Genomic DNA, 12868 nt, shown 5'->3' with positions numbered 1-12868 from the left:
AATATATCTATTTTATTTCTTAAAACCTATAATAAAACATTTGAAAAATCACATTTTATATGATATTTCCCTTTATCATAAATATATTTATTATTTATATAATTTAATTCTTAATAATTAAAAGATAATCCCGATGAAATCCAATAGTTTAAAAGCAAGATATAACTTCTTTCTATAAATAATTATATTAAGAAAAAGAAAAGGCTGGAAAATCGTAATATGAAAAAAAATGTGAGATATCTTACTAGGTCATATTAATTATTTTTATTAAAATAATATATTTTTTAAAATTTTCCATAATACTAACTAATTATGACCTGACTTGGGTTTGACTTGATTATTAGAAACCCTCGATTAATATTAACTAAGTTTTGTTAAGTTTTGCTAAGTTAATATTTTTTTTGGATTTAATTATAATTAAATATCAAATCATATAATTTTCAGATCAAAATATGCCCGCCGTATAACAACTATGATGTGAAATTCACAATATTTATGGATGGAAAATAAGTAAATAACACAATTTGTTTAATACCCAAAACTTTTATTAGAAAAAAATAGCTCAAAAACTCACAAACCCTATCCGTTAAGCCTGGGCCTGCCCGGCCCTTCACCAAAAGAAAGAAAAGTTTGCCGTTTAGACTTTCTTGTACCCTGAGCACCAGCCATCCTCCGGCCTCCAACATGCTCCGTCCTTACCCATCATGACTGCTGATCCACCCAAATTCATTGTCAAAAACTCCAGAATTTCACCCACCAGAATCCATTAAAAACCCACAAAAACATCAGGTAATTTCCATTCCAAAAAGAAAAGAAACAAAAATGGAAAAGGAGAGAAAGAAGGTCCAAAAACCCAAGCCAGAAACTGAAAGCAACAACCTTTATGACATCTCCTGCTTGTTTTTCCAAAAAGGAATAATGGGCTCATTTCTTTTAATCAGCATCTTCAGTCTCCTTCTCAGAGTTTCAGTTTCTCTCCATTCATATTCAGGTGCAGGCAGTCCACCAAAATTTGGTGACTTTGAAGCTCAACGTCATTGGATGGAGATTACAACCAATTTACCAATTAAAGATTGGTACTTCAACACTACAAACAATGATTTAAGTTATTGGGGTCTCGATTACCCTCCATTAACTGCTTATCAGAGTTACTTTCATGGTCTTATTCTCAAGTATTTTGATCCAAATTCTGTTTCACTGTTTACTTCTCGTGGTTATGAGACACATTTCGGGTAAGGATCATAACCCATTTGTCAATTTTTGTTCTTTTTATGTTTTGTTGAGTTTTTAGTTGTATTGGGTATTGAATGTTTTGTGTTTTGTTTGCAGGAAGTTGCTAATGAGGTGGACAGTTTTATCATCTGATTTGCTGATATTTTTCCCTGCTGTGCTTTATTTTATTTTTATTTATCATGGGGGCAACCCGTCCGGTGGAGATAAGAGTGATGTAGCATGGCACATTGCTGTTATTTTAATCAATCCATGCTTGATCTTAATTGATCATGGCCATTTTCAGGTTTTGAATACAGTTTGTGCTTGTCTTTTGTTATGAGTTTATTAAATTGTGAGGTATGTGATTATTCTTCTATTTTATATGGTTTTGTTTCAGTTTAATTGCATCAGCTTGGGCCTTACTTTAGGTGCTGTTGCTGCTGTTCTCTCACGGAAAAATCTCTTAGCTTGTGTTCTGTTCTGTCTTTCTCTTAACCATAAACAGGTGCTTTTTTTTTTTCTTCTTTTTTTGCATTGCATGAATTATTTATTAATTTAGAAGGGCCTTCTGTTAGTGTTTAACTAATTTGAAGACAAGTGATATATGTTCTTTGACCCCATATGCTCACATACCCAAGGTCTGTATTTTGTATGTGCTCAACAAATAATTTAATCGGAAATGGTGACATTTTACTAGTTAGCTTAGCAAATTGCAAATAAATGTTTTTTCCTTCAAAATTTAAGGGCAGTTAACCTATAAAGTTAAATTAGGTTGGACGAAAGCTGTGATAATGTGTTTAGCAGGAAATTTACTCAATGAGCTCTTTTGAGGGTTTGTTAGAAAGTGTATGTTTGTCTTCGTTGAATAAATGCAACATACAAGTTTATTGGTGTTCAGCAGGAAATTGGCTCAAGGAACTTTTATGAGGGAGCATGAGGAAGTTTGTGACTTCATTGCATAAACTCTCTGCAATATACAAGTTACTTGCTGTACAGTATAATTTCTATGTCTGGAATCAACATGAAGTCTTGTAATGTTTTCCATCCATAAATCTAAGGACCTTGCACTTTTTGGATAAGTAACTCCCTTATCATGTTTCATAAACAGAGTGAATATTTTGCATTGCCAATGTCTGACCACATTGATAAAAGGCTGGAAGAATAATGAGCTAGAAATGTTAACTACTGTAGCACAATTGCTTAACTGTGGTGAGGTTGGATGGGGAATCTGATTAGGAATGTGTAGTAACTATTGAGTGGGTGCTCAATGCTGTTTTGTTTCCTGGTTCAGAGTTTGAATGCAGTTTATATTCTAATTGTGAAAATGGTAGTTCCTGCTGACTGAACAATGTGATTCCATGATTGAGAGGCTTACTAATTGTTAATATCTGTTGGAGAATTATAGAAGTCATAGCTGAGACTATTTGTCTGAAGGGTTTTTTTTTTTTTTTTTTTTTTTTAAAAGAAGGCATATCTGGTTTTCTACTCATAATGCATGGCTCTGTAGTGTTGCTTGGAGGGGTTTTAGCCGGTGTCTGTTTATTGATTCCCATCAGTATATATAAAAGACCCAACTCGAATATCCTTACCACCGGATTTCCAAGAAGCCCAATGACATGACAATAAATAGATATCTTTTGACTTTAGTTGCCTATCTGTACTTTCTTAATTTGTATTCCACTTTGGAATATATAAATGCTTGAATTGCCCCGGATGGGAATATAAGTGCGTTTGTTTTTGAGGTAGCTTTTGTGGTTGTGGTTTGAAAAAGTAAGTTTTAAAAAAATGTGGTTAGGTGTAGTTAGTTGGATTTAGATACATATTTGGTAAAAATTGTGGTTGAGGTTTATGTGCAGCAAAAAACATGTATAAAATGTTTGGTAGTTGTGTGGTTGCGGTTACTTTTCAAAGTGCTTTTTACTTGAAAATGCATTAAAATAATATATTTTTATTTTTAAAAAATTATTTTTGATATCAACGCATTAAAATGATTTAAAACACCAAAAAATATTCATTTGAAGCAAAGAAAAAAAATAAAAAATTATCAATTTTTTTCAAAAGCGCTTTTGAAACGTAAAAACAAATAGTGTTTTACAAAACTCAGTTAAAAAAGGATGTAAAAACTGCTTCACGAAAACTGTGTTTCAAATTCAATTTTTTAGTGGCCCCACAGTATAAAACGTAGTTTCTACGGTTACCAAACACCTTGTTGTGTTTTTTGCACTGCAAACGCAAAAGCAGGTGCAAAACAAACACACCTTTACATAATATCATTAATCATATTAGACCTGTCAACCATCCTGATGCGCATTTGAACATCTCATATTTGAGTCCTTGTGACTTGATGTTGGCTGGCTTCTTTCTTTTTACTGCATATTGTATCGTCAAGGTAGATTGCAAACAACTCTTGTTGTTTATGATGTGCAACTTGCATGAATACACAAGAGGATTTAGTTACAGCAATTGCCATCTTTCTGGTGCCAACCCTGTTATTACCAGTCTTTCCTTAATTATGTGAAATGTTCTAAGGAATTCACTCATAGATTAAACCAATAAATACATAACACATGGGTGAATTCAAACATCAATGTCCATTTTCTTTTAGACACTGTCGCACCACTATTGGCCTAGTCTTAGTTGGTACACTAAGTCCATCTGACAATTTTTCCAATTACACATAAGAAACTTTTCATAGAACCCATAGTCATTTTGAATCTTTATCATTTCATATATGTTTTCTTTTCCATTCTAATTTCTTTGCATGTTCATAAAGATTTTTAGTTTTCATGCTTCTCATTCTGGGATATGGATTGCCCATTTCTTATGGAGAAATAAGTGTATGACATTGCTTTTCCATAAATTAGATGATAATATATTTGAACACTGGTAATATTTACTAATAGTTTGTAACACTGACTGCCAAAAAGTGAGAAACGCTGAGAAGAAAAATATAGAGAATGATGGGATCTTGAAAATCCTAATTTTCCATATGCATCCATATTTACTGAGTACAGACTTTTTTTTTTTTTTTTTTGATCAAATGTAAGAATATATTAAGATCAAAGGTAACAAAGCCACAAAAGTAGCAAACAGATAATGTATATACAGAGATGAGGGTAACCAGTACCCTAAAACTAAAATGAGAACATGCTCCCATTGAAAAGAAACATAAAAGTACAGACTTTTATCTATATAGGTTGTGGCTTTGTCTGTTGCACTTCTTAAGCTAGTGCAAGTGCAATATTGAAGAAACTACCGTTGAAGGTGGATCTAGTCTTGGAACAATCGTTTTCTTTCACTGGATTCCACCATCTGCATGTTGTCTGCAGGCAAAACCATTTTTTTTTTAATTTTTAATTTTTAATTTTTTTTTATTATTATATATATATATATATATTTTTTTTTTTTTTGGGGGGGGGGGTAACGTATTTATTCTGAGAGATGACATATGATTTCTGCATAATGAGAAACAAAGAAGTAAAAATAATGAATGCTTTTTATACCCTTCCCAACTAAATTAAATCAGAATTTCTTATTATTCTTCGTTTTACTTGTCCAGACTTGTTATTAGGTTGATGTTAATTATAAATTCTAAAGGTGATGTTTTTCTGTGTTTTCATCCAGATGAGTGCATATTATGCTCCTGCGTTTTTCAGCCACCTGTTTGGTAGCTGCCTAAGGCGTAAGAATCCCCCACTTGAGGTTTTAAAATTGGGCTTGGCTGTCCTAGGAACATTTGCTATTGTTTGGTGGCCGTATCTTCATTCAAGAGATGCCTTTTTTGGGGTATGAAGCAGTATTAATATTGTTAGAAAAAGTTTGTTGGTCCTTGTTTTATTTGTATTGGCTTACACATGCAACTCATTCCATATTTTTACCTTAGCAGTTCACACTTAACATGTTATATGAATATGTTGATCAATGAACCAAAACGTTGATGGTCGTCATTCTTCTCTGAAGTTGATTGTTATACTCAAGCATAACTATTTACTTCAAGTTGGTGCTTGGTACAGGTTCTTTCACGTCTTGCTCCTTTTGAGAGGGGGATATACGAAGATTATGTGGCTAACTTTTGGTGCAGTACCTCAATTTTAATTAAATGGAAGAGATTATTTACAACAGATTCTCTGAGATTTGTCAGCTTGGTTGCTACTATATTGACTTTTCTGCCTTCAATGATTCAACAAATATTGGCTCCGAGCAGTAAAGGTTTCCTTTATGGGTTGCTGAATAGTTCTTTCGCGTTCTACTTATTTTCATTCCAAGGTATGTAGGACTTTCTCTAATATTATATATTTTTATATGATCTCATGTGTAACTAGTATTTGAGTCACTATTTTTGCAGTTCACGAGAAGTCTATTCTGCTGCCGCTTCTGCCTGCAACCTTGTTGGCAATGGAATTGCCTGGTGTGCACTCTATGTTATTAATGCTTTGTGCATTGCTCTCTATGTTTCCTCTTCTGTGTCGTGACAAACTGGTTGTGCCCTACATGGCTCTTTATGCTTCTTCCATCCTTCTTTACCTTGCACCCAGTGGAAGAAGGCATATTAAAAAGCATCTCTCTAGGCCTATGATCACATTCTCAGTTGTGATGATTCTGTGCTCTCTTATTTTTCATATTATATACTTAACCATTCGCCCTCCTGAGAAGTATCCTTACCTTTTTGAAGCAATGATCATGAATTTCTGCTTCCCTCATTTATTGGGCTTTACTGTTTACACCAATGCAAAGCAATGGATGCTGTCAAGAGAATTTACATCTGGAGACAAAGAAAAGAAACTTAATTGATTTTTGTGTTTTTTGGTTTAGGTTCCTAGTATTAGCATTTAGAATCTTGTTGCTGTGCTGGTGGGGGCACAGATGTAGAGATGGCAGGGGCATATATGTAAGCATATGCAGGCTGAAGAACTATTACAGTGAAACACATCTCAACTAATCATGTAGCTCCAGTCTCCCATTTATCATTTTGCTCTATGTTGATTTGCAATAGCCGTAGGGATTGATGACTTTCGAAATTAAATTTGCTTTGAACTTCCTGTGATGGTTGCTGGGTCTTCATTAGATTTGCCAGTGCCATTTCTTTCCAGAGTTGTAGAATGAACCGCGTATACCCTTTCCAATTTGTAAGCAGGCAAGAAAAGAAAACGACAATGAGGTCATGGCAAGGCGACTACCATCTCTTATCACGGGCGTAAATTACATCTGCTAATGTCTGTATTATATTTGATTAGATGAATCATCTAGATATGTAGAGCAGCGTCCCCTACCTTATGAAGGTACGCAGGTTGTAGTTTTTGAACTTGGCACCTACCTGGTACCCCAGCTCGGAACCCATATGACTTGAGGGAAAGTAATTCGGGGAGTCCTTGGAACTTGGAAGAGATTTCAAGAGGAAAATACACCTCTTGGACCCTGGAATCTTTTTGAGGTCTTGAGGCCTAGTTTCTGTCAAGCCCTTGATTTCGAGGTGCTTTAAGATATGGAGTTCATCCCTGGTTTCACTAATAAACTGTTTGCCGATGAGCCTCCGGCATGCAACCACCCATGCCCCCATCCAAGAAAGGAAAACGCCTCGTGTTGGAGTCTTTCCTGTGTAACCATGGGACCATATCTCTTGATTGATGAGTTACCTGATAAAAAGAATCCCTGAAAGGAAAAGCAATTACCAAAATAACTTCTTCTTCGGGAGTTGAAGCTCAAAATGCCGAACTTGCATGTTGATGATTTCTCAGGTATAAAGCGTGAAAGTGAAATGTTTGGTTAATTGTGGAGACTTGTCATCATCAAAACAACAACAATTTATCAGAAAAGATGGAATAAAAAGAGAAGGAATGTTATCATGCACTACAGTAAATTATAAATTTATTTTTTAAATGAAAAATATTTTGTTTTCTATTTTTTATCCCTTCTATCGTACAATACGAGCTAAAACACAATCAAAGTGTCTCGTACTCATGATTGAAGAAAGAGACCTGTCATCTTTCCATGGAATTTTTCAAGTTCATCACGGACAGGAGGTGAGAATGCCCTGCAGTCACTGCTACAGCATTCATTCTCCTGAGATGGGCTAGGCTAGCTTGATGTAAAAAAACATGGATCCTTTCCGTACCGCATTAGTAGTGAATTGTACTAGAGTTGTTCTGTTCTTTTTACAGTTTTTTATCAATCAAATCACAGGTTCAATAACTTGCCCCATGCTAAGAATCAGATTGGAAACACAGTTTTTAAAAAATTTAATTTTTTTTATTAAAATTTAATATAATTTGAATATTTTAGATTGTTTTGATATGTTGATTTTAAAAATAATTTTTTAAAAATAAAAAATATTATTAATCTATATTTTAATACAAAAAATTATTTAACAAACAACCGCTATGACACTGCTAAATATATTCTAAACACTGAAGGAATTTTCTCTCCTTTCTGCCTTCTCTGGATAGAAAGGAATATGCCCTTGACTTTGACAGGTGCTCAGGCAAATATGGCTCAATATACCCTTTGAGCGTATTTATTTTTGCTTTCTACAAAGTTTTTTATTGAAAAAGTTTGATATTTTTATATGGGTTTAAAGTGTTAATATTAAAAATAAAAATTAAAAATATAAAAAATATTTTAAAACATAATCCTTACTATAATATCAATAAATTTTATAGACTGTATAACGATTCCATCGTTGGGCTGTGCAAAAACAAGTAGAGGTTTTTATGTTAATCCTTTGCAATGACAAGTTGAAATTTATGCTATTATCACCGACCTGGGTTCATCAGATGTGAGATTAAAGTTTGCTGTGTGGGTCTCATTCATACACTACATGTTTCATTTAAAACCATAAACCAAGAAATCTTTCTTGTTAATGCCAACCACAAGAGCAGACGAATCTGATATCTGATAAATTATTCAATACCATTATTACTTTTTTAATTTTTCGTTTTTTAACATTCACACAGGACCTGCTGGAGAATCCATTAATGGAAGTGAGAATAATCATGCACTACATCAACATTTCTCAATCATTTTTGTTTAGATTAAGACACTATTTGAAAACATAGTGCAAACTGCGTTCCATAAAAATTTATTTTTTTATTAAAATTTTTTTTATATGTTTGGAATTATTTTGATTCGTTGATCTTAAAAATAATTTTTAAAAAATAAAAAAAAAAATTATTTTTATGCATTTCGACACGAAAAATACTTTGAAAAGCAACCGCAACCTGCAAACTCTCCAAATAGGTTAATATCGAATCCAAAGGGAGGATTTTTTTATATTCTTTATACGTGGTTTTCTCATAGAAAAACTTTGTCGTCGAGATATCTGAAATATTAAAGAAAAAAAAGGGGAAAAATATGATGCCTGTTTTTGTCATTCCCGTAGACCAAAAACCAAGAGAGTGCATGTAGAGGGAGCAAATGGAACACATGCATGGTTTTGCCTTGCCTCGATCAGTCCATTTCGTTTCTTGGGACGAAGGCATACAGAACCCATCAATTTGCTAAAACATGCAAAATTAATTGATATGCTTCAACATGTGGGGTCCTTTGATTCAAAATTTGTCTAATTTGTCCTCCATCTTGTGAGAGGCACACTGCCCCCCTACAAGGGCACTCGATGATCCTTTCTCCCCATGAGAGCATGTTCTTTGCTCTCGTTTAAAGGCTAATTCTTTAGGACCGATGCACATGTTCATGTCCTCCCCCATTCCCCTTCTTTTTTACTCGTTTAGTCAACAATTCGTTTTCATTAAAAAATAAATAAATACTTTATTGAATTAAAATTAAGAAAAACTTCCACGTACGTCTTCTAGATTTGAGGTTAATTAAAAAGCAAAATATTACTAAAATAAAAAAAATTTAGGATCAAATCTGAAAAAAAACAAAATCAAAGGGCTATTTTAAAAATATAAAGGGTAAAGTTCTAAACTGAAGAGGAGAGCGTAAAGAAAAAAAAAGGCTACCAGAGCAAAACTTGATATTTTTTTGATACACGTGTCACTCTTCAGTTGAGAGGCAAAGACAAATTTAATTCAAAGACATTAAGATTATTTTTTTGTGCTTGAAATAAAAAATTAAAAAATACCCCTGTCAATCAGTGCATAGTTTTATTTTTTTTTTAAATTTCTAATTATATATTAGTTATTTTATCATGCACAAAAACAATAAAAAAACTATTTTACCCTTTCCAAAGCCATTTGTGTCGTTTTGTTACGGTACAAAGAATTACGGTAAATGTTCTACCCTTTTAGTTTCTTTTAATAGTATTATATGCCAGTACATCCAAAGAAATAAAATTAAATATATAGAATTTAGATTTAAAAGTTTAAAATTATTCTACAAGTGGATAAATAGCTGACATATTCTTTTTTTAAAAATTCATTAATAACTCTGCTACTTTAATTTTCTACTTGATACTCTTTTCTCACGGTGGATAAAAATATCTGAATATTAATTTATTAACACTCGACGTACGGAAAACTTTGATAATTACTTCTAGAGACTCATAAAATGACAAAAGAACACGAGAGATAATTAAACAACAGCCTTAATCTTTTTTCACGTCCTCTCATCCCCATCCTTTTCCCCGTTCAATTATTGCTTTTTAATTAATTCCCTATTAATTAATTATATTTGAAATGTGGAGCCAATGCGGAATTAATCATTAGCAGATCACGATTCCCTGAAACCCTTTCCGTTATCGATGACATTTTAAATTAATCTCTGCTTCAATTGCCTTTTAGAAAAGTTACTTTAGAGCCTATTTTACTATGATCATGGATATGTTTTACGCACCGACTCACCAATCCCTGCCATTAGATGAGTGAGAGTGCATTTTCTGTTCATAGAACTTATCCGAAGATCGATGATACGATAAATTTTTGATTCTTGAAAGGGATTCTGTGTTCCCTTTTGATCATATTTTCCAGCAAGCCCAGATTATTTATTTTTTTCTAAATTTGGGAGAATTTGTATTTTAACTTTCGGCTGGATTCTATGCATGCGTTGATTCTTGATCCACTCGGTGTACGAGCCAATCTCTTTATGAGCTTTTAACAGGAATGTCGATGAAATTTCGCACAGTTATTATTATTACTATTATTATCTTGTGTTCATATTATTACCATTTATTTATAGCTAGGTGCTTTGCATGTGCCATGCAATGTAAAGAAAATGCAAGATTTTATATAGATTTGGTGGAGAATTTTCTATTTCTATTTTGCTTACAGAATTCGGGATTTTGATTTTTGTTTAGTTATGATTCTCACACTCATAAACTTATTTGAGTTTCTTCGTGTAGTATGAAATATTCAGTGAAGTAAAGGTTATATGCTTGGATACATAGAGACATGATCAAGCAAGTATTATTAATTAATTACAAAATCTTCTAATTGAGGTGATTAATATAAACCTCGTGAGTATGCTTGATTTTCGGCCATTATGATTAATTTATCTTAGGATATGTGAAATTCTTTGTTTTATCATATCAAAGAGTTAGATTATTGGGTGCATGCATAGTAACTATTTTATCATTTTTTCTAATTAATTTGATTTGGTGTGCTACACTATTTTTAATTATTATTATTATTATTATTATTACTATTGAACATGTTGGTATGCTGAATTTATGAGGCGTGAAGATTATAGACGACAATATTATTCTATGGGTTAATTAATTAATCGTCATGGACGTCATTTCGTCAGAAATATTAACATCATGTTGGGTATCCCATGCAGGCCTGCTTCTTTAACCCTTTACCAGAAGGAAAGAGAGGAGGTTAAAAAGACAGGGAATTCATGCACCTTCTTGTGTATAAAACAAGCTTTAATTGCCTGTGCAATATTTGAAGAATTAATTAAGCATGGAACGAATCGTTTTAATCAAGGTTCTACGTTGACTGATAAAGTGGTCAAACACCAAATTAAGACACACAAAGTCAATTAAGCATCTTCCCTGCCTTTTGAACGAATTGACCCCGTAAAATATGAACAGGTTCCTTGCACGGATTTGATCGAATATATAAAGCAACAAAGTTAAACGGTGCATTATTTCTCTCGATTCCAAATTCGAAGCTACAAAGTTTAATTTATGCTACATGCATGGCTTTGTGGAGATAAACCCTAAAAGATTTTGTATTACTAAAGTACTTGCAATAATGGGTTTAAGCTTATACTTCCAAAATATACAAAATTTGAGAAATTCATGTAGAAAGAGTTGTGTTGCTAGTTTTGAACTCTACAGTCGATATTGTATATATGGCAAGAGAAAGCCATGGATGCAAGCTTACACATTGACTGCAAGCCTGAAAAAAAGCCTTCGATGAAATAAAGCCACATGCAAATATGGCAGGAGTTCAGAAGCCACAGCAAGATTCATGATCAACACCATTTTCAATAATTGGTAATCGATCAAAATTGATGTTTTTTTGAAACCCAAGGACACTTTATCAAGATCGATCAAGATCAGACAACAAAAGAGCAACTTGTGCTACTTTATTACAATTATATTTGTTTTTTTATGCGTAGGTACGTTATTTCCAAGCACAAAAGAAGAGGAACCAATCGTTGTTTTCTTGAATAATGAGTCGAGGTATATGTAGCAAGAAATGTCCCTTTTTTTATGAATAATAAAAATAATAAAAAATTTCCATTTGATTAGCTGACAATTGAATAGGGAATACAAGACCTGGCAGATATGGTGTTTGATGAAGAAGAAGATACAAAAATTTCATTGGTTGAGATGGACGGTATGATCTCTCTTGATGTTAACGACCTCTTGGAAATTATTTGGACAGATGGATGAAGTCAATTTTCGAAGAGACTCTAACAATTATTTTTTAAAAATTTGATCAATGAATTCATTTGTCAGAAAAGGGGATTGAATTTTCTATTTCAAAAAATAAAATTTTTAAATCTTATTAATGAATTTACTGATAAATTTAAGAAAAAAAATAAATGAGAAAGGAGGGTCGCTTCATTAGATCATAACTTAAATCTTACTAACAGACTTATCGATAACTATTAGTGATATATTTATTTTATCGGTAATATACTATCTGTAAAATAACATATCATTCTTTTTATTTATTATTATTCCATTGTAATTTTTTTGATATACATCAATAAATAATTTTTGTTGGTATATATTGAGGGACATGGCAAGATTATATTTTATCGGTAAATTTTACTACAATATACCAATGTTATAATTGTTTTTGTTGATATTTTCATTTGTATTTGCAATGAAAGATATCCAAAAGACCTTTCTCTATAACGAACTTGAAGAAAAAGTCTATATATCCTTATTTTTACCTAGTTATTCTTAACCTTATTTACCATTTACGCAAGCCACGTTATAATCTTAAGGAAGCTTTTAAAAATGGGTTGAGAAATTACTCGGTGTTAGATTTATGAAATCTCATGTTGACACTCTTTATTTTCCTTTCACATATAGGCTCACTTCAAGATGCGAGTCTCATTGCAACTAGATATTACAAGGCATGATGTAGTTTTTGACGTGAATGTTCTTAATCATTTCATGTGTCATACTTGACAACCTCATTTACATGCAATTCATAACTCACCAAACAGGCTCTAGGATAAGTTATTTTTCTTCTCACATCCAACTCCCTTCAACTTATTATTATTATTATGACTTAGATTG

At 32.5% G+C, this 12868-nt stretch overlaps 1 protein-coding gene across 1 annotated transcript; it reads left to right on the top strand.

Moving 5' to 3' along the window:
* Positions 1–532: 532 nt before the first annotated feature.
* On the top strand, positions 533–6256 carry LOC118055985 (probable dolichyl pyrophosphate Man9GlcNAc2 alpha-1,3-glucosyltransferase). The gene is made up of 6 exons (XM_035068040.2): positions 533–1232; positions 1330–1516; positions 1610–1717; positions 4837–4998; positions 5226–5478; positions 5558–6256. The coding sequence occupies exons 1-6, from the start codon at positions 823–825 to the stop codon at positions 6001–6003; spliced, it is 1566 nt and encodes a 521-aa protein (XP_034923931.1). The 5' UTR covers positions 533–822; the 3' UTR covers positions 6004–6256.
* The last annotated feature ends 6612 nt before the right edge of the window (positions 6257–12868 follow it).

Source organism: Populus alba, chromosome 4 (genome assembly GCF_005239225.2).
Source record: "Populus alba chromosome 4, ASM523922v2, whole genome shotgun sequence".
NCBI classification, from domain to species: Eukaryota; Viridiplantae; Streptophyta; class Magnoliopsida; order Malpighiales; family Salicaceae; genus Populus; species Populus alba.
This window is presented reverse-complemented; position numbering and strand designations above follow the sequence as displayed.

Bases quoted from the DNA above. Each gene is read 5' to 3' on its own strand.
- LOC118055985 (XM_035068040.2), top strand. From the start codon at position 823: ATGGAAAAGGAGAGAAAGAAGGTCCAAAAACCCAAGCCAGAAACTGAA. The intron at 1,718-4,836 runs GTGCTTTTTTTT...GTTTTCATCCAG, and splicing joins TTTCTCTTAACCATAAACAG to ATGAGTGCATATTATGCTCC. The intron at 5,479-5,557 runs GTATGTAGGACT...CTATTTTTGCAG, and splicing joins CTACTTATTTTCATTCCAAG to TTCACGAGAAGTCTATTCTG.